The 27132-nt window shown below is 42.5% G+C and overlaps 1 protein-coding gene across 2 annotated transcripts in view; it reads right to left on the reverse strand.

Moving 5' to 3' along the window:
- Nucleotides 1–459: 459 nt before the first annotated feature.
- NKAIN2 (sodium/potassium transporting ATPase interacting 2) overlaps nucleotides 460–27132 on the reverse strand; it is a gene marked incomplete at both ends in the record, with an annotated part of 791704 nt that continues 765031 nt past the window's right edge. The window contains 2 exons of one of the 2 annotated variants that reach the window (XM_081094748.1): nucleotides 460–2928; nucleotides 6944–7025. In XM_081094748.1, the coding sequence (XP_080950874.1) occupies nucleotides 2919–2928; nucleotides 6944–7025 (92 nt within the window). Of the gene's footprint in view, nucleotides 2929–6939; nucleotides 7026–27132 lie in introns of those variants that run through there. The other variant, XM_081094749.1, reaches the window with a different exon arrangement.

Consider the following 27132-nt stretch of genomic DNA (forward strand, 5'->3'; position numbering starts at 1 on the left):
CCAAATGGGTAATAAATGAGCTTTTTAAGTTATTTCAAATTGAGTATAAAAAAAAATAAAAAAACCTCTACCTATGTTAAACAAGGGTTTTTAATATAGTGGCCTCACACTTTTGTCAGACAATAGCTTGATGCTAACTCTAAATTCCAGACAGAAGTGGGGAAACACGCTCTCCAAATGACAGCAAGCCTATTCCAGGCGGTCTTGTGGAAAAAACCCTTAGTGACAGGATATAATGCAAGTGCGTGTTACCTCTATGACTGGGCTAAAATGGTGCCGTGACCTGGCATTTTCTCTTTCCTTTTGACACATCCCTGCACGGCATGCGACGGGCGTCAGCACCGCCTTCATGTGAGTTTCCTAGGGTTTTCCTGTCAATGACATAATCGCGGGCACCGGGAGAAGCAGCACGGCTTTCAAGGATGGCTCGGAAACGTGATTGTTTTTCCATTTATTTTTAAAATGCAAATTACACCGGTAAGTCAAAAAAATCACTCTGTTAAAAATACATTCAGAATTAATAAACGCAAAAAAGGAAAGGAAGAAAAAGACACATCAGGTTTGTAACTCTTGCCTTCTGAATATTAGGTTTATAACAAAAGCTCAGCCTAGAAAAATAGCATTCTTCACCGGGTCTTGAGGAGGATACAGCTGTACAACTTGCTTTTCCAGATGTAATCACACGACTGTGCTCACTGCTCCCAGCAACGACCTGTCCACTGATTCCTTTTAGTAGTCAACAACTGGTTTTGAAAAATTTTGGTGGCGATGATAGTAGTGGTTAGGTGGTAAGTTGGCTGCAACTTAAAGGAGGAAGATGAGGGCTTCTTCTCTGTGCATTTCAATTCTTATCCACATACATGTCCTGGAAGGAGGAATCTGGTCACAGCATGAATGTACAGTGAAACCTCATTTTAATTGTCACATTAATAGTTACATTAGAGTAGTTTCTGGCATGTAGAGTATTTATATTTTGAGAATCAAAGGACAGTACATTGGTAAATATTTTTCTCATATATGAAACATGCATGCCACTATAAAATGGTTAGGTGAGGTTTCACTGACATGTTTGTAATCATGTGTTTTATTACATGTATGTATGGACAAACATATACAAGCCACTGAGAAAATTCAAGCCCAAGTGCTGGAACCCTTTTTTTTTCTAGTTTACGTTTCAATAGCAACCTTTGTTCCTTGATCGTTTTCAAGTGTATATGCGTGTGTATCATTGATATCCATGCAACACAGTCATGGGAATGGTTTATGTAGTTCCGGATGGGATAAGGTCCAAAGTAGGTTAACCCAATAACTGAAACTTCATAGAACCAAGAGAAAAAGTTGCTTCATGCCAATGCATAACATTTCAGGTCTGAATTTCGCTGCACTTAAGGATGGTATATTTGTTCAAAAAAATTTGTTTTTTAATGTCTCAGGTGGATCCAAGAAAAAAACGTGACTCATCTGAGTTCCTGACAAGCCTGAGCTAATTATGCTTTCCACGAATGAAAACCAAATAATGTTTGAATATATAGAACAAAATTTCCTAGAAATTCAGAATATTTCATAAACACAGTGACCTACTATTAAATTTCCAAAGGCATCTTGTTGCCAACTACGTCAACAGCACAGTTTTTCTGCCACAATAATACAGGAGGATTCAAATACACTCTACCACACCACGGATCCCCCAGTCACCACAAAGAGATCTCAAATATGTCACCAAGATAACTATTGCTCCCCCCGCCCCGCCCACCCCAAAAATAATCTCACACGCTGGAAGTTAGGAAAAGAAGTTCACCTACATAGGGCCTTCCATTTGAATTAGATATAAAAGAGTAAACATCGCTAATACATAGTCAGTTGGCCTCCGTTGATAGAAGTCCACAGCTGTTTCTGTGTTAGTAAAAGACATTTGTAGATACTTACAAAAGCACCTAGAGTGCGATAAATAAAGTCAGTGAGTTATGCCATTTCTGCTTCCAGTAGATAAATGATGTTAGTAGATTATCAAGTTTTACTTTGCCCCCGCCCAACCCCATCAGAAGCCCATATTTAAGAATTATAAAGGTGATGATGATGATTGTTGTTGTTATTGTTACTTGTCTCTTTTTGGCCACTGTGGAGGCTCAATGGTAAAGCACTTTGCTGACAGCTGGCAGTTTTCGTACACAGACACACTGGGAGCTGCTGGGCTCTTCAGTCTGGTTTCTTGACATAAAACATACAGACTCGAACTCATTCGGAATTAATAGCAGTGTGTTAGCCTAAAGGAAGTGACTTGGGGATGTCTGCACTGAGATTCTCGGGCGCACAACTTAGGTGGGTTAAGGCAAGTATGTACGGGACAGCCTTTAGGGCAAACAACCTGCCATTTCAGACTTTGGTTACCAGGTCATCATGGCACGTTTTGTTTGTTGGTGTTTGCAGTTCTGTTGCCTACGGAGCCGTGGTGCTATCAAGATGTCTGGAGTGCAGAAGACAGGACTCTCAAGCTACTTTGCCCTGGATGACTTGACAGCTCCCAGAGGCCCACGGGCTGAGCGGCAGAGGAGTTAGTGACGGCCAGCAGAGGGCACCAACACGTCTCCTTTTGAACTTTCCAAAGGCCTGGGAGAAAAAAGCCTGCTTTCAGGAAATCCGAGCTGGGCATGTCCTGCACATTTGTCTGTTTCAGTTAGGAAGAGGAGGCCAAGTGGAACTGGTGTGTGTGTGTGTGTGTGTGTGTGTGTGTGTGTGTGCGCGCGTGCCCCGGTGTATGTGAGGCTTGGTGTTTGGTATGTGAGGCTTGGTGTTTGTTTTGTCAAAATGAATGTATATTTAAACTCAGTTGCTTCTTGCTCTTCATAAAACGCAGGAGGCCACTGCAAAACAAGTTTTTTTTGTAAGGTCCAGGAGCTGACATTATGAAGCCATATGTATTATTTTGACCTAAGAGAGAAAGAGAGAAAAAAGACGTTTTTAAATCAAGAGTGAAAGCTCAGCACCTTTTCTCGACTCTCTAAGCACAAGAGCAAGTAAAAAACAAAAAAACAAAACAAAAACAAGACCCAAGCCCAATTGTGCCTTAAATAGACACTTTTCCTTTTTTTCTCAGTGCAATCTCCTGGATGGAGAGGCTGCTTATGGTAATTTAAAATCCACTTCTGGGGACAAATACAATGACTATGTATTGCTGTAGAATTAGGCTGCCAGAAAGAATGCGATGTTTTCAAATGTGTCTAATAAGCCAGGGGACTTTCTCACAGTTTGCACTGCAGGGAGCCCACACCCATCTCTGCTTGTTATGGCACTTAGGTCAGTGGTGGCCAGGCAGCCACTTGTTAGAAAATTAACTTGTGGACGGGGAATGTTTCGGTGAAGAAACTTCATAGTTATTGCTGGTTCCAAAGAGGTTTACCAAACTATAAAAACAAAATAATGATAACCTTTCCTTTTTAGGTGGATTATAGATATAATCTGAAGATTTATAGGCCAAGAACATTTACTAAAAATACCAAATAAAAAAAAAAGGACTGCCTATTCCTGGGCTACAGGGAGGGGTACACGGCTGTGATGGAAGGCAGGTGGGCAGTGTTTTCAAAGCTCTGCCTCTGAAACAGAAGACTTGCCGGGGACCATGGGAGCCTCACAGCTAAAATGGCACATTGCTTTTAAGCATTTCCTTTCCTAAGGAACACCTCTTACCTCCGTTGCTATATAAGATTGTTAGGGTGCTTGACCGGCCCATGATGTTAAATCACTCTTACTTTACGAGACTTATTTATGGCCGGTTGACAGGAGAAGGTACCCCGGAGGATAAAGGTATAGGAGATGCTCGGGTCTGTGCTGCTCAGCAGGGGGTGAGGCTTATGTGTGAATGGGTTTCGCTTTGTCATAGGATTTGAGTAGACAGTGGCTCGCCGGGGATTGATGTTTGAGGTCCACAAAGTTGAAAAAGCTCTTCTTCATTCAACACTGCCTAATGTGAAATTAAAAGGGGATCAAAGGTACACAGAAAGAGGGGAGGGGTGCAGGCATGAATGCATGAATGGAAGCATGGCAGCTAAGTTAGTGTGAAGCAGGAGAAATAGGTCAATTAAGAATCAGGGAATGTAACACCAGAGCAGACTCATGGTCTGTCTACGAATTTGGAAAGAACACCGAACTAAGAGGCCAGAAAGCTGGTTGCGAATTGGAGCTGCACACGTGACAAGTTGTGTGACCTTGTTTTCCTTCCACTTGACTCAGTTCCCTCATCTGTAAAAAAATCTTAGTATTTGAGGCCACTCAAATACTAAGTGATGAGGGGAAGTTCTGTGGAAGGGATAGTGGTCATATTTTGTTGATATATTTTGTTACATATTTTAAATATTTCTAACTTCCTAAATTTGAATGCCATTAAACATTTAACTTATTTCATGAGCAGTGAGACTTGAAAGCTCTTATATAATTTTTACTATTCCCTGGAAGTAAAGAAGAAAACATTACTTTTATTATTTTTAGTTTAGTATTTAAAGTATTCTATTTAATAAAATCACAAGAAGTTTTGTCTTCAAGGAATTTAATGCTGGATAAAAAATTTGCAGAGTCCCCTCATTAAAGACATTAGAATTATAAATGCTTGATTTGAAATAATATACTTGATTATGTATAATTAGCATTCTTATGTTATTATTATAGCTGATCTTTACATAAGTGGTTATATCTAATTTATTGTAGCTTGATCACATTTATTGATCATTCCTATTGACCAACACAATGAAATGCTGTGTGATAAAAATGTTATGTGCTATTGTCAGAGCAAGCAATTGCAAGCCTTGTAGATGTCCTGGTTTACTGTTGAGCACAAACATATTGTTACATGTTACTTGGCCTGGTGTTATATGAGATATAGTGTTTACAGAGGAAATCCTTTGGGAATGAAATGCAGTGTATATTGATTTGTGACTTGATAAAGTCTTTCCATGAGTAGTACTGGTTAGCATAAGCATTATTCCTACTAATAATCCTATCTAATAAAAGAGTAATATGCAAATTGACCATCACTCCAACACACAAGATGGCCACCCCCATGTGGTCAAAGATGGCCAGCAGGAGAGGGCAGTTGGGAGGGACCAGGCCTGAAAGGGAGGGCAGTTAGGGGCAACCAGGCCAGCAGGGGAGGGCAGTTAGGGGTGACCGAGCTGGCAAGAGAGGGAAGTCAAGGGTGACCAGGCCTGCAGCGGAGGGCAGTTGGGGGCAATTGGGCCAGCAGGGGAGCAGTTAGGCATCAATCAGGCTGGCAGGGGAGTGGTTAGGGGGTGATCAGGCTGGCAGGCAGAAGCGGTTAGGGGCAATCAGGCAGGCAGGCAGGCAGGTGTTTGGAAGCCAGCAGTCCCGGATTTGAGAGGGATGTCTGACTGCCAGTTTAGGCCCAATCCCACTGGGGGATTCTTTTCAGAAGGGCTACATTTGCACCCAGATTTGAGAGGGTGCAGCCTGGGCTGAGACACACCTCCCACCCCCTGTGCATGAATTTCATGCACTGGGTCTCTAGTAGATTATAAGCTTCAGGAGGATAGGGGTCAATTCTTATTTATCATTACATTTTCCTAGCATCTTCAAGCATCATCTGCATATGATTGTGACTTAAAAGTTATTAAGGGTTGAGAAGAAGAGATATGTTTCAACAAAACCTTCCAGATCTGAGTAGATTTCCAGGTTTTGATTAGGAGCTTGGACTTTGCTCGGTATGTAACAGGAAGTCATTGATGGTTTGTGGACTGGGGAGTGAAATGATCAGAGTGGCACTTTAGGAAAGTCAATTTAGAGGCCACAAGAATGACGGGATAGGGGTTCTAAAATAAGAATGAGAATGAAAAACTTAAGGCCATGAATGCTAGAATTAGGACAGTGTTGTGGGGATATAAAAGTGGAGATATGTGAAGTACTGTTTACAGAAGGAATGATTTGAATGACACATAGTATTGCCTGATATTTGAATTGATAGAGGCTTTTCTATCAGTTACCAGATCTTCCAGGGAACTATAAGGGACACACAAAAAAATGGAGGCATGCTGCATAGATCATTCCCCTTTTAAAAAGAAGCTGAAAAGGTACGCATAAAGATTAACTTCTCCAGAGAAATACTCCAAAAACACACTTGTTATCCTACACACTAACGATATTAAAAGGTAAAATGATTCAATGGTGGGGGACAACGACAACAAACACAAATCTTCAAAGAGAGAAGCTCACATTTCAAAATGAATGGGAATCTTACTTTCTATTTTGATCTTCGCTTGCAATTCAGCATATCACTTGATGCTGATATATAGAATTTGTTATCAGTTGTTATCCAAGGGAATTTGCCTAAACACAGATATAAAAATCAGGCTCTGATAGCATATCTGCTCTCTGGAGTGCTAGAGTTAAGGGTCTGATAGGTTTCGATGTTAACAGTCTGGCTTCATTTTCACTTTTCAAATCACAAAAATGATAAAGTATTGCTCAGTTTTTGATTTTTTTAAACACTATATCTAACTGGAGTGATAACAACACTTGTTATCTAACTGGGGGTGCTGGTAATAATTATACCAGGACAACCTGTGTAAATCTAGACCCTCCTGGGAAAACCAAAACATATGGTTTATATATAGTCACATATAACCACCTACAATGTTATATGATTTTAAGTATATGCAACTTCAAAAATTAGTATACGATTAGAGGTTTTTTTTAGTCATGTAGTTGATACTTATATAAGACTTAAGGTAACTTTAGATGTGGCATTTCTAAGTTAAATTTTAAAATGATTATGAAGAAAATGGTATCAGAGTTATCCCAGTCAAAACGATATGAATAGGAGAGAAATGCTAAAGTATATAACTGAAGGAAAGTTGCATGCCATCTATTTTGTGCCACAGAAATTTCCTTCGCCATCTTGTGGTACCCCAGATGAAAAACACCCAAGTAAAGTACTTACATGTACATAGGCTGCAGTTGTAAATGAGATGTCTTCTGAGGCCCTTGATAGCCATAAGAATCAAAGCCACCTATGAAATCAACTGAAAAGGGACAATTGCCTTCATTAATTAACTTTTCAGAAGAGATCAAATCCATGATCAAGGTCTCACACCGATTCCTCAAATACACCTTTTAATAATCTAGTAAATCGAAAGTGACTAATCGCAGAGGGGAGAAAAAAAAGATAGTTTCCTCAGGGAAGTGGTTCCCCACTCACCTGTGAGATTCTATTATTGCTTTACAAGAATCTATTCACTTGAAAGAACTTAGGTACTCCTCTCAAGCTACCAAGATCTAATTTTTGTAACAAGGCTCACTTGCATATTAAACATGCTATAGGTGCTGTGGTTGTGTATCTCATTGGTTAGAGCATTGTCTTGATACACCAAGGTTGTGGGTTCGATCTCCAGTCAGGGCACAAAGAAGAAGCAACCAATGAATGCATAAGTAAGTGGAACATCAAATCTCTCTTCTCTTCTCTCTCTCTCTCTCTCTCATTAATACAAAATTGTAAAGATGCTATATGCCTTTTTATAGAGATTAGCTGCAACACATTACACATGTAAAAAATAATGATGGCTCAAGTGCATGTATCTATTAGCAATTGCATCATAGTAATAATGCTGTATATACTGTGGTTGTCAAGTATAAGGCTCTATGTTGGAGCTCATGAAAATGAACTTAACACGGCTGTCCCTGCCGTCATGTGGTTTATAATCTGAAACAGATAATCACAAATAAAGATGAGGAGAAATGTCTAACCAAACATTCAAATGCAACAATACCTAGATATTTAAGGTATAATAAAATATAACAAGAGTTATTGCAGTAGATTATATTTTCCAAAATGCCAAAAGCAATACCTCCTATTCCATATGTGCTTACAATGTGATCTTGACACACCTCCCATGTGCGGCTATGTCCCTCCCTCTGGAAGCTGGGTAGACCTTTGTGGCTGCTTTGACCAACAGAGTATGCTATGAGTGACACTAATGTGACTCCCAAGGCTAGATCATAAAAATGTCATACACTTCGTTCTTGCTCTTTTGGGATGCTCTCTCTTAGAACATGGTCACCATGTCCAAACTAGGAAATCCAAACTAGCCCACACAGAGAGACTGAGGGTGAATCCAGGGATATGTATTTTGGCTGTGAAGCTAGCTGAGGTCCCAGCCAGGATTAACACCCAGACATGTGAGGAAAAATTGCCTCCAAATGATTGCACCCCCCAGCTGTTGAGTCAGCCCAGTGTTGGAGTTTTCCCAGCTAAGATCCCTCACATTACAAACCTGAGACAAGCCATCCTCCGTGTGCTCTGTCTGAATTCTGCACCCTCTCCAATTGGGGACCCCTTAGGGGATGTCTGACTGGCAGCAATCAGACATCCCTCTCACAATTTGGGACTGCTGGCTCCTAACTGCTCACCTGCCTGCCTGCATGACTGGCCCTAACTGCCTCTGCTTGCCTTCCTGATTGCCCCTAACTGCCCTCCTCTTCCAGCCTGATCTTGCCCACAACTGCTCTCCCCTGCTGGCCTGATCACCCCTACTTCCCTCCCCTGCCTGCCTGATCTTGCCACCAACTACCCTCCCCTGCCAACCTGGTTGCCCCCAACTGTCCTACCCTGCTGGCCTGGTTGCCCCTAATTGCCCTCCCCTGCCAGCCTGATCTTTCCTCCAACGGCCCTCCCCTGCTGGCCTGATCTCACCCCCAACTGCCCTCCCCTGCCGGCCTGATCTTGCCCCCATCTGTCTCTGCCTGCCTGATCACCCCTAACTGCCCTCCCCTGCTGGTCTGATCTCGCCCCCAACTGTCCTCCCCTGCCAACCTGGTTGCCCCCAACTGCCCTCCCCTGCCGACCTGATCTTGCCCCCAATGCTCTCCCCTGACGGCCTGATTGCCCTTAACTGCCTCTGCCTGCCTGATTGCCCTAACTGCCCTCCCCTGCCAGCCTGATCTCACCCCCACTGCCCTTCCCTGCTGGCCTGATCGCCCCTAACTGCCTCTGCCTCAGCCCCCACCAACATGGCTTTGTCCGGAAGGAAGTTGGATGTCTTGAAGATGGCTGGTCGACCTGGTCTAATTAGCATATTACCCTTTTATTAGTATAGATAGATTATGTAGGATAGGATTGCTTAAATGGGGGGAAAAGCATTTTTCATCAGGAGGAGATGCTCTTGGCAGACAAAAATACATAATCCCTATATCTGAACTGATAGCTGGCCATATGAACTATATTGCCAAACCGGTCATTAAAAAATTGAACTGCTTTCTTACACCTTACACCAAACAGCTGTTGCCCTTAAAACCCCTCCTCAGCCCCCACCTTAGGTTCTGCCTTCCCAGTTCACCCAGGTTAGGTTCTGATTGGTCGGTTTCTATGCCAGTCAGTGTCAAAAGCTCCACCTCCTAGGCAGCCATTGGCTCCTCGCACTTCACCCAGATTTGGTTCTGATTGGTTGGTTTCTATGCCAGTCAGCGTCAAAAGCTCCACCTCCTAGGCAGCCATTGGCTCCTCATAGTTCACTCAGATTTGGTTCTGATTGGTTGGTTTCTATGCCAGTCATAGGCCTATCTCTGGGTCTGATCAGAGAGGTGGGGCTGATCAGCAGCCTCCAGGGGGGCCTGGAGAGAAAGAGAGGTGCAGCTGCTGGCCAGGCCCAGAGAGAAAGAAAGAGGCAAGGGCTGATCAACAGCTGCCATGGAGGCTACGGATCAGACCCTGCTTCTCTTTCCAGTCCTCTCTCTGGGCCTGATCTGCAGCCCCCTCAGCAGTCAGTGCTGGGTTGCCGTGCCCACGGAGGCAGCAGTCAGTGCTGGGTCGCCACTGCAGGACTGACTTCTGCTAGGTCGAGCCTTCAGTCATTTTGGACACTATTGACCCTGAGTTTTTATATATTAGGATGGGTTTTGACAAATGTATAATGATATATATCATACAGAACAGTTTTACTGCCTTAGAAATCCTCTGTGCTCTGCCTTCTTATCTCTGCCTCTACCCTAGTCTCTAGCAACCACTGATCTTTTTTTAAAATTTAAATTATTTCTTGTTTAAAGTATTACATGTCTCCTTTTTCCCCCATTGACCTCTCCCTGGCCACTCCCACCTCCCAGCACATGCCCTCACCCCCCTACTATCTTTGTCCATTGATTATGCGTATATGCATGCATACAAGTCCTTTGGTTGATCTCTTACCACCCCTGCCCCCACCTTCCCTCTGAGGTTTGACAGTCTGTTAGATGCTTTTGTGTTTCTGGATCTATTTTTGTTCATCAGTTTATGTTGTTTATTATATCCACAAATGAGTGAGATCATGTGCAACCACTGATTTTTTAACTGTCTACATTATCTTATAGAATGTCATGTAATTGGACTCATACAGTGTGTATCCATTTCTGATGGGCTTCTTTCACTTAGTAATAGGCATTTAAAGTGCCTCCATGTCTTTTTATGGTTTATATATAATTTCTTATTGTGACTTTTTTTTTAAAGGCAGAATTTCCCTTCTCATAAAAATTAAAATAGTATAATGAAAAAAACAGGGACCCTGATGTTGGAAGGATCATCGTTCAAATACTGCTTTGACCATTTGCCAGTTGTGTGACCTTAGACAAATCACTTAACTGCTCTTAAAGTAGGAATTATAATAATTACTTCATACTATTAGCTTGAGGATACAAGAAGATAAGGAATATACAGTGCTGGGTGAGATATATGGTTTGGAAAAATAAAATTAAAAGCCCCTGAAAGAAATCAGGACTAATTCTAAGCCTATGCAGTGTAGGAGAAAGAAAGACAAAAATTATTTAATTTGGGACAACCATGGAGCTATACCAAGTATTTTATAGAAGATGAGTGAAAAGAGAATGAACACCTTTTGTTTTCTGAATTACCCACACTTATACATTAGCTAATATAAGCAGAACCAGAAGAGCTAAATAACAATTTAATGGCAACTATATTTAAAGTTTGTATTTTGAGGAATTATTGTTGATGACTGGGGATTTGCTGCAGATGGAGTCCAAATTCTCTTTCATTTGGGTTCACTCTTGTGAACACTAAGACTGTACTTGAGGAATAGTTTGCTGAGGATTTTTACAGCATTAAAGTTTATCTTTTCTGAGGTTCCCTTTCAGTGGGATGGTCCTCACCCTGGAGAATAGAGTGGCTTAGAGTAGCTCAAGATCAGAGTAGACGTAAACAGTAGCGTCTCCTCCACTGGTATTGAGATCCAAGTCAAGCCCAGGTTCATGTGTTATTATTTTTAAATATTTCATTAGGCCCTCCCGCCTCCCCTCAGGATTTCAGATGAATAGCAGAAAAAGGCAGATGGTAATTATCAGCCAAAGATCATGGAGTAAACCAAGAGATAACCTGAAGAAACAAAGATAAATTTTCAAGTCCAGTGGATAGAATCTTGACCCAAAATGGGAGATAAAGCTTGAGTCCAGAGCAATGTACCTTCCTAAGACATGAGAAAAGGCTGCAGGGAAAATGAGATATATCTAGCATGCATTGCAAATGGAGCTTGAGTTGTCCGGGGCTTACTCTGATTAGCCATGAAGAGAAAAGATTTGAATGTAACCAGGATGGTTTTTACCATTTCATTCATTGGGTAGGTGGATGGGGGTGTCAAATTTAAACCAGAATTAAAGGGCATATTTCCTGTACTTTATTTTATATACATGCCTGTGTTCACAGACAATGGAATGAGGTAAGATCATTTCCCACAGGCATTCATTCTGAGTAATTGTATGGATGTCTTCCTAAATATCTGAGGGAGACGAATAGGAATAAATGGGATCTAACTGACCCACTACTGTTAATCTTTTAATGGTCAGAGTCCTCTATTGGTTGTAGATGTCTACCTTTGTTATTTATTCTCTAGTAACTTTTATCTGTTCCTTATAGAAAACTTACTCCTTCATCTTCTTCCAAACTCCAATCTAATATTCTCAGAATATTCTGATGTGAACCATGATCAAAACAAAAACCCACCTGTGCTGGATTTGCCAGTGATAGTTACAAATAAGTTTTGATTTTCTGTGATGTACCTTTAAAAGGTGATATAGCAAGCATCTTTCAAGGTTTATTCATTTCCTTTGTGTCTGATAACTCGTGCAGGCATCATATAAACATTTAAGCAGTCCTTCCACCCAGAAATTACTTATATTCTCAGCCCCATCTTGTGTACCTCTGATTACAGCAATGTTTTTCAAAGTAAGGAGAGATGTTTTTCTTATAGCTACTTGGTGTATTGTCTCTGTTATTTCAATGCTTATTATAAAATGTGAAAGACAGAGGAATTATTGAAGACCTGAATTAGAATTAGGAGGATGAGAAAAAAATGTGACAATGAGTACAAGATAAATAGAGAAAGGGGTAGAAAACCTAGGACATGCCAAGGTTTTGAATATGAGGGAAGGGAAGCAAAAGGCAAGATTCAAAGTTGATTCTTAGAAATTAGTTGGCTAGAAGAATGTTGTTACCTTTACTAGAACAAAAAAGAATGTCAGGAATAAGTTGGTGTTTGGCTTAATTTGGAAATGTAGTATTTAATTTACAAGTGGCACATATAAATGGCAAGGACCAGGAAATGCTTGGAAAAAGGGAAATGTAACTGAAATTGGTGCAAAGCAAATTGGGGACTTGCTGTCATTAATTTTTTTTCAATTATTGATGACATTCAATATTTTATATTAGTTTCAGGTGATTCCGTGCTCCCCCCAATAAATCATGAATTTATTTATCCTCACTGGGCTTTATTTTGATTCACTGCAATATATCTTTACCTGACAAGTAGTAAATGTACTTGTTTATTTGTTGATTCCTCCACTATAATGTAACTGCATAAGATGGACAGTTTACTACTTTTCCTATAGCCCCAGGCCCCAGAACATAGATTGGCTCATGGAAGACCCTCGTATGCATTTACTGAATGAGCGGGGGAAAAAAAGGCAATCAATTAGAGTATGGAAGATGCTGATAAAATTTCTAAGTGAGATTTGACTGAGTGCTTTTACCCTTTCCTTCGTAAGGCCTTGAGCAATAATAAAGAAAAGACCTTTAATGGGAGATCTAGAATGTGAGTTGATGCCTGAGTCCTGTGAGATTAAAGAAACTTTTTGGATACCAACAGGGAGAAGCCACCGCTGCTGTTTCTTTGGCCTAGAGGAGCAGGAGAGAGGGGAGGATATATTTTAGCATCAAAATGACTAGGGTGAGAGAGTCATCTACACTAATTAAAGAGAAAGATGCAAAATAACCATCACTCCATCACTCTGAAACACCAACAAACCATTCCCACCAGGCAATCAGGAGCGAGCATGCAAATTAACCCAACTAAGATGGCAGTGGCCACGGAGCTGGAGCAAGCAGGAAGCTTGGGTTTCCCCCGGCGATGGAGGAAGCCAAGCTTCCCACCTGCCCTGGCCAGACATGGGCTTCGCTCAAGGCTACAAAGTTTCAATTATAGAAGATATATAAATTCCAGATACCTGCTTCCAGCCTGCCCTGGCCTCTGCTCAAGGAGGCGCTGAAAAAAAAAAGAGAAAAAAGAAAAAAAGGAGAGGCTAGGAGCTTGGGTTGCCGGGGGGCATGGCCAGCCTGAAAACGGCCATTAGCCTCTCACCCAGGCTGGCCAGGAACCCCAGCAGGACCCCTCCACCCTGAAGGGGCTATGGGCAGCCTGAAAATGGCCCTCAGCCCCTCACCCAGGCTGGCCACACCCCCATGGGGTGAGGGTCCCCACTGGGGGGCTTGACCAGCCTGAAAACAGCCATCAGTCCCTCACCCAGGCTGGCCAGGAACCTCAGCGGGGACCTCCACCTTGAAAGGGATGTGGCCAGCTTGAAAACAGCCCTCAGACCCTCACCCAGGCTGGCCAGGCATCCCAGCGGGATCCCACCCTGATCTGGGAAACCATTCAGGGCAAATCAGCCAGCCCCCACCAGTGCACCAGGCCTCTATCCTATATAATAAAAGGATAATATGCAAACTGACCCTAACAGCAGAACGATTGGGAATGACTGGTCACTATGACACACACTGACCACCAGGAGGCAGACACTCAATGCAGGAGCTGCCTCCGGTGGTCAGTGTGCTCCCACAGGGGGAGCTCTGCTCAGCCACAAGCCAGGCTGCCAGCTGCCAGTACAGCGGTGGTGGTGGGAGCCTCTTCCGCTTCCTCATCAGCGCTAAGGATGTCTGACTGCAGCTTAGGCCTGCTCCCCGCTGGCAAGTGGACACCCCTGAGGGCTCCCAGGCTGCCAGAGGGATGTCTGACTGCAGCTTTGGCCCGATTCCCCAGGGAGTGGGCCTAAGCCAGCAGGTGGACATTCCCTGAGGGATCCAAGACTGCGAGAGGGCACAGGTCGGGCTGAGGGAGCCCCACCCCGAGTGCACAAATTTTTGTGCACCGGGCCTCTAGTCCTATATAATAAAAGGCTAATACGCAAATCGACTGAATGGTGGAATGACTGGTTGCTATGATGCACACTGACCACCAGGGGCCAGTCGCTCAATGCAGGAGCTTCACCCTGGTGGTCAGTGTGCTCCCACAGGGGGAGCACCGCTCAGCCATAAGCCAGGCTCACTCAGTGGCGGTGTCGGGAGCCTCTTCCACCTCCGAGGCAGTGATAAGGATGTCTGACTGATGGCTTAGGCCCGCTCCCCACTGAGGGCTCCTGGACTGTGAGAGGGTGCAGGCCGGACTGAGGGACCTCCCCTTCCCCCCCTTCCCCCTGCCCCGGAGTGCAAGAATTTTGTGCACTTGGCCTCTAGTTCATTAATAAATGCTATCAAGTGTTGGGTATGTTGAGAACTCATAGAAAAAACACAGTTACCTTTCTGGCCAGTTTATAGCATCCAAAACAGAGGTATACAACTGGGTAGAAGGTGAGACAATAAACTTTGTACTTCTTAGTCTTTATCTCTTTGGAGGAATTTGCCTTGGGTCCAATGAAGATAATCCAGGATTGTTATTGTTTTCTTTGCAATCACTACAGAGTTTTCTTTTTGCCTTAGTTTTCCTATCTGCAGTATGGGTGTGTTTACATCTGACCTATGGAGGCATAGGGAGGCCCTATTATTTTGTACTAGTAAAGTGCCATATCATTTTAATAACTACGATTTAATAGCATTAACAATAGTAGACATTAGAAATTATCTAGTAAAAGAAAAATGCTTTTTGAATAAATATCCTCTGCTAAAATATATTCCCTGTTGTGAGTTTCCCTTTTATTGAAACCTTTTAATGATGAACATCGAGTTCAGGAAACCTAAAACTGCCTTTTTAAATACATGTTGGCAGTGCAGTATTGTAATATAAAATTGTACCTTGGTTATTAACGACAAAGCCCCTAGTCAACATTCTCCCTTTTGGACACAGAGCTGGAACAGACCAGGAAGGGAACATTTGAAAGGCAGTTCGCACAGAGCTACGCCTAAATATTTACAAGCACCCACTGGAAGACATTAAAGAATTTGTGTGGGCCCATGAAAATGGAGTGTATATCCATCATCTCTGCAGGTAAGGATTTCCAGGGTACTTCTCCCCAGTGGCACAAAAGGAATTTAGAACACAAGCAACCACAGGCCCAAGAGAACCACCTCTGTCCCACGTAGACTTCTTAGTGGCACCAACTCAGCTCAAGGTGTGAGCTTGAGGTGCTCGGTCTAGGCTAACATCCTGAGTGGGATCTGAGCATTGCTTTTTCTGATTAGGAAAGCACAACCCTTTGGGGGGATGGGGTGCGTTATCCAGTGATTGCCTGAAAGGTCACTATAGTGTGATGCTATGGAGCACTCTGGCAGGCGAAGGCGCAGTGAATGAAATGAGACTTCTTCCCTCCAGCACTACAGATGCTTCACTCCCTAACCCAGGGGTGGGCAAACTTTTTGACTCGAGGGCCACAATGGGTTCTTAAACTGGACCGGAGGGCTGGAACAAAAGCATGGATGGAGTGTTTGTGTGAACTAATATAAATTCAAAGTAAACATCATTACATAAAAGGGTACGGTCTTTTTTTTCAATAGTTTTATTCATTTCAAAGGGGCCGGATCCGGCCCGCGGGCCGTAGTTTGCCCACGGCTGCCCTAACCCTATTCCTCGGGGTCTTAGGGTCTTATTTTGTATGTTTCTCTCTTGGTTGTCTCGGAATCAGACCTTCAGTATTTTAAGCTCGGAAACACATTCATATTTGCTAAAAAAGGAAAGTGAAAAGCAATCCCTACAATGGTGTCATAATAAATAAAACATTTCTTTAATGAGAAGTAGTGTGAGTAATCACTTTAAGCTTTAGGTTCTAAAAACTTACAAAAATGAAATACAAGTTCCACCTGATAAAACTGTTTTGTGTTTCTGCTCTTGTCTCTTTCGGCCAGATCTCAGGGAGGGCAACACCATAGGTGAGACACATGCTGGCTTTCTGCTGAGACCGGGATCTTTATCAAAGAGTCTTCTAATAAGAAAAGCCACTGCTTGGACACATCACAGGGACGCTGTGAAGTAGTGTAAAGATTGAGGGCTTTGGAGTCGAAGACCTGGGCTTAGCTTGTGCCTTCACTTCTTACCAGCATCTTACCCACAGGCAGGTCCCAACTGCTCTGAGTCTTACCATCTTCCTCCGTAAGAGGGGGATGATAAAACAATCCCAACTTCGTAAGGTTACTGAGAGAATCATATGCATGTAATACTTACAGGCAAGTGTATTAAAGACATCATGGACAGATTTGGGATCTGATCCCCTTTTGTAAGAGATTTATACAAAGAGAATTATTTGAGTTATGCTTTCAAACACACATCTAGGTTCTTTACTGAGAGGATAAGAACTTTCCATTAGAACTTACTAGAGTTTCACATGGTATGACGTCAGTATACTAGTAGAAGTTATCAGCAGAAGCTGCGAAAGCTGATGTAGGTCTATGGAAATCCTCTAAGTGCCCACTTAGTTGGTTAACTGTGGTCTGTCAAGCAATAGGCATAGAAATGTAGAAATGCAGAAAAAAGGAAATACAGTTCATATAAGAAAACTACGTGTATCTGAGTTTTCATATTCCAAATATTTTTGGCCATCACCCTGTATATTATCCTCAGGACACAGAGAGGCTGGGACCAGCCTGGTCTGTGGTTTGTGAGTCTTAGACACGAATGCAGGGAAAGGAACGATCCAATGGAGTGAGCAAGAGTAAAGACACTGAGAGCTCAGCCTCCTGGATGAGGAGGAGGACATAGGCCAATGCTTGGTGGAAGGCTTCTTTGGAGAGGAAAAGCTTACCTACTCCTCTTGGATTTGGGCAGGGCTGTAGGAGGCAAAAGGATAATTGCTGGTTTGGAGCGTTGTTGAGGTTCTTGGGGGGAAGCGAGGAGTTTTTGTTTGATAGCATTGATTTCCTCAGGTTTTGGTCTTAGGCTTAAGGGGTTTGGAGAGGTTTGGAACGGGTCCTGCGGCGAGTCAGTGGAAGGAGTGAAGGCACTGTCAGCAGCAGGGAAGTGAAAGCAGTGTTGGGCAGGAGAGAGCATTCTCTCCTGTGTTCGTTGCTTTCTCCAGCAATGTGCAGCCACCCAGGACTGGGGGTGGAGAAACTGAGTCTGACCCTCATCAGGCATGGATGGAGGAAGGGAGGAAGGTTAAGGGTCCCAGTGGAGGAAGGCCCCTAAGTGAAGATTTAATACGTTTCTCCAGGAGAGAGGCAAGAGAACAAGGTGGGAGCAAAGATAGGGGTTCACGGTCAGGCAGATAATTTTGATATTGGTGATGAAGAACCCTTCGTTCTCCCTAAGGAAGATGATCCAAATGAGCCTCCCTGAGGAAGGAAGTCAAGGGCTTTTATGAAGTGAGTAGTGATGAGTCAGAAAATGATGCATCCAGATACCTTTCGGTAGATGTGGAGAAGCGTGCAGAACATGATGCAGTAACTAAACGCCTTAAAGGTGCCTGGGCCTGCTTTGTGCCATGCGGTTTGGACAGATTAGATTCACCAGTGTTTTGTTCTCCCCTGTTAGAACTGCTTTCAAATATACATGACATGCCTTTCAGTTGAAATTGAGAGCAGTTATTACTAGCAATAGGTGAGCTAGTTAGACACGATTGGGTATGTTTCTCAGCTGACCTCCAGAATATATTTAGAATGCACAGCCCATTTAGACGCAGCGGCTTTAATTGGGTGTGGGCACATTAATGTACGCATGCTACGGAAATAAAAAACAAAGCATGCATGCTATAATATTCCAATTGAGAAATACTCTTGCCCTGCATTTTTTGCCAACATAATCTGTGCATCATTTTGCACCCTCCAGAAAGGAAACTCACAAAGCTCCTGAGCCTAAATGGATCATCTTTTTCTTAGAACAACTGCTGCAGTTTCAGGAAAGAGAATGTCCAGCCGTTGCTCTAACCTTTTTATTGATAGTTGGGAAAGTCAAAACTAGATTTGCTATATCGAGCTCATTAAAAACACTTGAGATTACTCCTGTGTGAATTATGGCATATATTTGGTCAATATAGATAAAAAATGTAGTCCTCTTTTCAAAAGGCACATCTATTTTTGCTAATTGTACATAGCAAAGATTTATCTTTTAGGTTTCAGTTGAAATGTTGCTTCCTTAGGGAATCATTTCTAGTCTTAATTGGGCCAGGTGCCCCTGGGTGCATGCCCACTGCACCCCCTACTCTCCTTGTCTGATGGCTCATTACACTTCAGTGTAATATCTTGTGTGAACCATGTGCTGGACCGTAAGTACCATGAAGGCAAAGACAGTATCTGTTTGGTTCCTGCCTCATTCCTAGTAGACTAACCCCAGCCTACCACAGGGTGGTCCTCGAGAATGATGTGTTGAAAGAACCTATTTCAGGTATCATAGCAAAGTGATGTGGAAAATATAACTAGAATCAAGAAACTTAACGTCTGCTCCCAGTTCTGCTTCTAGATGACTATTTGATTTGGAGCAAGTGTTGGAGCACTCCTTTCCTCTAAAATTAGAGGATTAGAGTAGGTGATTGCTAATGTTGTTCATAGCTCTATGGTTCTGCACAATTCTATATTGCTGGGCTTGGTTTACAGGCCAGTGATACCAATAAAATATTTACAAAGAGCAAATCTGCAAAGGCATAGTAAGCAGGGAAGTTAGTACAGAAGAATTAATTCCCTCTGGCTATTGCTACTATTATGCATTGATTTTTCTAGTCAAGTTCCCAGGGAGATGGGCTGCTGAATAGGATATATATATATATATATATATATATATATATATATATATATATATATTTGAAACCCGAGGCATGACAATTCCCAACTGGAAAACAGAGTGATGGAAAGGTGGGGCCTGGGAGAGGGGAATAGGATTGACAGGTTTGTAGCCAATAGAAATACTGTCGCCCCATTCAGTTCATTTCAGTCATGTAGGTGTATGGATGTGTGACTATGGGCTTCCTTTCGCCTCTCTGCTCTTGGGAATTCCTTCAACATCAACTTCATTAGTTACAAAAGCAGCAATCCATATCCAATTTTCTTTTTATGTCAGGACTATTCATGTATAAACTAAGATCCTTTGTTGGAAACACTTGCAATTAATCCCATAAACCAACAAAGCCAAAAATGCAAATTTTGCACTGCCTGCCCCAGCCAACCCTGCTGACTCTGAGCCCTGACCACTGTCTATTATTACACAGAAATGAATTGAAATTCCCACTTTGGGCCTAACCTAATTTCAAGTGATAATAGGCATGGGTTCCCAGAAGCACTCTATGCCTCTTGATAGTAACATCCTAATTTCCTTTTCTGGTAAATGTTTTAAATAAGATTTCAGCACCAAAGGAAATTAACCTTTAAATTGATTGTAATTACAAAATGCCATCGCTGATTTTTGTCTTCAGCCTAATTACTTTCTATTATTTAAACAAACCTCACCTCCTGCGAGCTTCTAGTTTGTTTCTCCTTCACTCCCTGAGACAGAAGGCCACCCAGTCCTGGTGGAGGCCTCCCCAGTCGCCTCTCTGCTGCTGGAACAGCCTCGTTTAAATGTCACACAGGATTGAGGGTTTCCCTTACACTCGCCTACCTACAAGGAGCTCTTTCAGCGCTATGCTCACTGTTCAGTTCTGCATACCTGGTGGTCTTCCTTAGAGATGCAGTACTGAGTTCCCCTGCTGTTAGAAAGGAAATAGCTAAGCCCAGCCTCCTGTTTCCATTAGCTGCCTCTTCCAGAAGGAAAGCACAACTGGGCATAATGAAGTGGGCACCCCCGCCAGCATCATTCATTATCACAAGATGAACTTTTAAAGTGCGGTCTCCTTTCTCAGCCCCAGGGCTTTCAGAGTTCTGCTTCCTGTGCCAGCACGCGGTCTGCTTCTCATTTGTTCTTTCCAGAGGGGCCGGAGGGACACAGCAACTTTATTTTTCGAGCACGTAGATCTACACCTGGTGCTAAAAGCATCCTATTTTTTTGCTGCCACTCAGCTGCTTTCTTTCTCAGGTCATTATCCACGCGAGTTTCAAGAGATGGTGAGGAAACAGATACAGAACCCCCATGGCAGGTGGGTGGGGCATCGCAAAATGGGAAGAAAGAAGAAACAGAATGATCAGAACATCAGAATAGAAGATACTTCATTGAATCATTTCTGTAAATGTCACCACTTCTCCCATGCACATGCTCTGGCTTTCTTTTCTATTGAGTCTGATTATAACACTTGAATATGATTCTTCTACTGGATGGTTTGATTGTTCTAAATGAAATACCTCCTCTATTACACCGCAGTGAAAGGCCTTCCCCTGCTAGTCTGAATAGTGTCAACATTGATTCTTTATAAACAAAGGCCTCAATATTGATTCTGTAGAAACAAGGGCCTGGTGCTTGCTTCTCTAACACATAAACTAAAGTTAGAATCAAGGTCCCTATTGTATTGAATCAACAAAAGATAGAGAATGAATCACTTTCTTTTCCTCATATTTTTGAATTGGAAACATAAGCCTTATTTAAAGATGACATGGTGCACATGTGTAGGTGTGAATGTGTGCGTGAGTGTGTATAAAAAGCAGTATAGTATAATGGAGGAGACATTATGAGAAGAGGAGGAGAGTAAGAAGTAACTGTTGAAGAATCAGACTCAACTTTGACCCGAATATCCAAATTGAAAGACAAAAGCTCATTTCTTTTCTCTTCAATGACCACAAGAGGGAGCAACTTAACAGTATGCTGAAAAAGAGAGCAGGGCTAATTTTGGGAGAGTTACTGTAAAAATCGCTCTGTCTCACTGTTGGGGAATGCTGTTGCCACTGACAGGAACTGGCATGTGATTGACAGGAGGCATATGTATATGTGGGCATTTGTTTCAGGGGTCGATCATTTATTTAGTCTTTTACATATGACAGCATGTTTTTGTTTTTCCTTTTATTCCCTTAGAAAATGACAAAAGGGGCATTATGCTAATTGGTTATTCATTTAATTGGATAATCTGGGGCCTAAGAAAATGTCACATTTCCTTGGCAGTTTCCAAATAGTCCAGGAAATGTTTGTGCAGAGCTGAATGATTCATCATTGGTTTCCCAGATACTTACTGAGTCCTGCTCTAGGTAGGGGATATGTTAGATGCTGGGGATATAGCCATGGTCAAGACAGGTGTGGTCCTCAGTGGCATCCCTAACCCGCTCTTACTCTGAAGAAGTCAATATGTGCTGTATTGGTGTCCAAAGTTCACAAACAAGCTCAGTGACCGTGGACACATCAATTAGTCCTTATGGATCTATAAAGTTAAGGTGCTGAAATAGAGCCATAGGCAATAGTTTTCCATTGTTTAAAGCCCTGCAGCATTCTTAGTTCAAAAGAAATCTTAAGTAGGACAAAAAGTCATAAAATTAAATAAATGCAGAGCTGCTGTGCTTTGGGGCGTTGGAGAAGGAGCAACATGTCACCTTCTACCTTGTCCCACTACAGTTCGGAAGAGCATGGCTAGAGATCAGCAGCATTAAAAGTTTGGGGCTCCAGTCTAGGATAATGTGTGATTCTGTTCAGAGATGGGGAAAGTAATTGCAAGTTTTGTTTTGGGAGGGAAGCTGGCAGATATGGACAATATCATTTCACCAAGCCACTTTCAGAATTCCAAAACAATGTTATAAAGAGATGATAAAACAATAATATATGATGCTTTCATTTGATTGCTTGAGTATGACACTTAAAAAGTAAAATAGACACATAATTCTCATAACTCTACCTGCCAACCCGACACCCAAGAAGTTGACACCTTTTTTTAAACTGCTAATTGCCTGCCCCTGAGGTTATGTATCTAGAGTGATTTATATAAGTAATAAGAAAGGAAGCACAGGCTACCAAACAGATGTATGGTGTGGCCCTAACAACCAGGTAGATGGACAGATGATAGATAGGAAAGAAGGAAGAAAGGAAAGAAGGGAGGAAAGAAGGAAGACCAGGAGACAAATAATATGCCAAAATGCTGAGAACCAGTTCAGAATTGTGGGGGCATTCTATTTTTTTTATATCTGTATTTTCTATACATTCTGCACCCAACATGCAATCTTTTATAAACAGGAAGAAACAAATATTTTTAAATGGGGGGTTAGCCCTCCCTGCTCCCCCTGCCACCCCCAGACTCCCTCACAGGTGGGAGAGTGTATGATTGTGCTCAAAGAATTGCATCCAAACCCAATGATCTTGGCAAATACGAAAAATGATCAAAACATACAGAACAGAGTTCAATACACAGATGCGCAGGCCAGCAGGCTTTAGAAGAAAAAGATCAAACAAAAATAACAGAAAATTATTAGCCTCAGAGAAGTGAATAATTTCCTGTGGTTTGCTTTTCAAATGAAAGATTCTATAAATCGATTGGGACTTTTATTCCAAGGCCAGTGGGTTTAAAGAATTCAGGACAGGTTTTTATGAACTCGTGCTTGGTTGCTTGGTTCCTGCATGTGTACGTCTACATGTTTAAACATCTAGAATTCATTTTTTCAAAAAATAAGCCCCCTAGAATATATTTTTAAAATGACATGCCATAACCTTTTCCAGATTATTTGAATATTTAATAACACATCAGATCTCTTTTAGAAAAGATAGTGTCTACTTAGAAAAATGGACCCACTTTTTAAAAAGAGGGCTGATGTTTAGTTTTAGCTTAGCCATGAAGCAAAAGGTTTATAAGAAAGCATAATAAAAATTGAGAGATGAAATGATTGTTTTTTTCTATTATGGATCAGTGATTTTTTTTATCTAACGATGCTAATGAAGCAGAGACATATGTTCTTAGTCCTATCACTGAAGTAGGCATCTGACTGTGGTGCAGAACTGAGGATTAAATGAGAGAAGAGCTGCATAGTATGTAATAAAAGGCACATCAGACCAGGAATCTCAGAACATCTTATTTCTTCCACAGACGATTGTGAAAGAGAACAAGTTGAAAAGACCAGAGGTCATAAGGAAAACTCAGCACAGCTGGCACCAGATTGTGTGGTGTAGAGCCAGCCACAAAGACGGCTCAGCAAGGGGTGTCTGCTTTCCTGGAGAAAGCCTTTGCCCCTAAGACACACGGCTGCCTTTTCATGAACAAATCTAAAACAACTAGAGGCCTGGTGCATGAATTCATGCACCGGTGGGGTCCGGCTGGTCTTCCCTGATTGGGGTGATCAGGCCAGGCCGGCCAGGGGGGAGGGGCTGAACTTCCAGTTGAGGGGACAATTTGCATATTAGCCTTTTATTATATAGGACTAGAGGCCCGTTGCACAAAGAAATTCGTGCAATAGGCCTTCCCTTCCTCTGGCTGCCGGCACCGGTTTTCCTTTGGTACCCGGAACCCAGGCCTTCGCTCCAGCTGGAGCCTTCAGTCGTCGCTTCTCCGGTTGGAGCCTTTGGTCTTCACTCCGCTGCTTTGGCCTATGTATGCAAATTAACCGCCATCTTTGTTGGGTTAATTTGCATACTCTCCTGATTGGCTGGTGAGCATAGCAGAGGGACAGTCAATTTACATGCTTGTCTATTATTAGGTAAGATAGGCTGGGATAGTTGTCCCACTCAAATAGGGTCCATGAGTCAAGGCATACCCTCTGGAGCAGGGTCCCAGGTGAGGAGCTTCTCATTGGAAGGCAGATCACCCTGACTCAAGCAGTAGGTGCTGACCCTATGCTCCTGCCTGGAGACAGTGAGCATGGAGCTCAGGAGGCCGATGGCACTGTAGCCTGGACCCTCTTACCCACAGGAAGCTGATGGGCCAGTGAGCCAAGGTAGCCCAACTCTGTGCCACATAAATATTTTCAAATATCTGGGAGCCACATGATGTGTGTGTGTGTGTATGTGTGTGTGTATGTGTGTGTGTGCGTGTGTGAATATGGGATGTTATGAACTGAATTGTGTCTCTTCTCTTCCCCAATTTATATATTAAAGGCCTTACCTCCCATGTTATTGTATTTGGAGATGAGGCCAAGAGGTACTTAAGGTTGAATGATGCCATAAGTGTGAGGCCCTAATTCAATAGGTCTGGTGTCCTTATAAGAAGAATAAGAGACACCAAAGCCATGTACACACGGAGAAGAAACTCCATGTGAGGACAAAACAAGATGCCAGTCGTCTGTAAGCCAAGGTAGAAGAAACCAAACCTGCCAAGATCTTGATCTTGGACTTCCAGACTTATGAACTGTGCAAAAATAAAGTTCTGTTGGCTAAGCCGCCCAGTTTTTGTATTTTACCACTGCAGCCCCAGGTGATGAATACTTGGGGGCAGGAGTGTCCCATCTTTCTGTTTGACACCTATGCTCCCAGGGTGGCTGCTATCTCCCGGGAAGCACAGCAGATGGCAGTGGCGTCCTGTGAGTCTGCACAGCCAGCCACCTCTCAGGCTGTGGCTCTGGCTTAGCTAATGAAAGGCTGTGGCTCTGGTTTAGCTAATGAAAGGCTAAGAGACATAAGCTTCAAGGTCCAGGCTTCTTCATAGGAAAAATCAATAACTTTGCATTCAAATGTCCATATAACTATTCATCAAACTGGGCTCTAGAAAAGCAAATGAGATCCTGTTTAAAAGGAGAAATAAGAAAAACAAAATTCTCAGGCATGTGACGTGCCTGCAATCTCACTCCTTCTAGTTCAATGAGGGTTGATTGCTATTTCACGCATCTAAGTTTGAGTCCGAACCCTCTCCATCACAACCAGAGGTCTCTGCAGCTCCCTTGCCACACTTGCTGCTGAGGTGTGAGGTGTCCAAACTGAGCCCATGGCTGGCCAGCCTCATACTGACACCAAGAACACTGTAATCTTCCAGTTGCCATACTTGGGCTGTTACCTCGCTCAGCAGTTACAGAACCCAAACTGCTCTCTGTTCCTATCGGGGCTCTGAGGGATGGACACTTAACCCACTAGGCCGGCGGGTAGGTAGCACCTCCTCCTGCACAACACTCCTATCAGGATGCTTCATTACAAATCCACAGCAGGCAGGAGCAGACAAAGACCCAGCCCTTCCCCGATGACCCAGACATTAAACCTGTCCCATACATCAGGGCTTACTTTCTGTGAGTACACGCACGTGCGTGCCTGTGTGTGTGTGTGTGTGTGTGTGTGTGTGATTTTCAACAAGCCAGGATGCTTTTAAAGGATCAAAATAATTTCCTCTGTGACATAATTACCCAAAATTAGACCAAAATTTCAAACCTTTACGCTTAAGCATTGGAAGTCATGTGTTCTAGGCAGAGTCTAGAGATGAACATACAAATGACCAAGACTATGACAATACATGAAAATATTAAATGAAAGCATTGTACTCTATACTCATAACTGTCTGGACAGAGAAGTAGCCCAGAGGAGCATCTCCTGCACGCTGTTTAGTCCTGTGAACTCCAAGGTAATTCTACTTGGATATAAAAATAAGAAAAGTAATTCATATCTTGTCCACTGAGCAAAAAGACTAAAATGATAAAACTTGCCTATGAGAAGTTGGGTTAATAAAGGAAGATAAAGTATTGTGGTCAAAATACATATAAAGACATAAGCATTATTTTAGAGTCTCTGGGAAAATAGTTGATTAGATGCTTGAAAGATAAACCTGATCTTTCAAAACATATTTGGTTTTGGCCAAAACTAGATCTATGGTGAATTCCCTAAAATGTGTTTTCTGGAACTCCAATTCTCTGGAATATTAAGACTTCTTATGAAAAAGCATTCTGTGTTCAGGTGTTTGGGATATTATTATACTTTTAACTTTTGTAAATTGATGTCTTAACATCTACAAAATGACCACTGGCTGATCCCAAGTAAGCCCTTGCTCACCTAAAATACCTGGAGACTTTATTTATTTTTAGATTTTATTGTTTAAGGTATTATAAATAGTAATAAATGTCTCCCCCCCCATTGATCTCCCCCTGGCCTCCCCTACTCCCCAGCACTTGCCCTCACCCCCCCTCCCCAGTGTCTTGTGTCCATTGGTTATGCTTATATGCATGCATACAAGTCCTTCGGTTGATCTCTTAGTCCCCCAACCTTCCCTGACTTCCTGCTGTAGTTTGACAGTCTGTTCTATGCTTCTTTGCCTCTGTATCCATTTTTGTTCAATAGTTTATAATGTTCTTTATATTCCACAAATGAGTGAGATCATGTGGTATTTAGATAGCCCCAAACTATATTCTCTAATAGTCAAGTGAACATGCACTTCACAAGGTGCCACTTTTGCAGTTAGCTAGCTAGTACTCAACCTGCTTAGCCTGCCTTGCCCATTTCTTAGATGGAAAAAAACACAGTAAAGGTGCTTGCCTATAGTTTGCTCTCTCTCTCTCTGCCTTGTGATCTACCCTGGCGCTTCCTGTGTGGCCCTATGTGGCATGAAGTGTTCGCCCCAGGACACTATGAGTACAATAAAACTGCAAAACTATTTGTGGCTTCTCGCTGTGATCTGCATTTGGCCTCACTATATGTCATCCAATGTAATACGGCTCAATCGTGGATTAAGAAAAATTGAATATCCTTCTTTATTGCAGTGGTCACAAAGATGTGACTCTGTAAATGTACATTCTAAATTTCCACTGTCAAACTTATTTGGCTTTGGGATCTAGTTTTGAGCAGTATATCTTATGGTACCAGTATTTCTAGGGTCCCCTCTGGGAGATACTATTCTTGAGAGATACTGATTATCTGTCTAGGAGAGTTGGCGTGTCAG

Source organism: Myotis nattereri (genome assembly GCF_964212035.1).
Source record: "Myotis nattereri genome assembly, chromosome: 6".
NCBI classification, from domain to species: domain Eukaryota; kingdom Metazoa; phylum Chordata; class Mammalia; order Chiroptera; family Vespertilionidae; genus Myotis; species Myotis nattereri.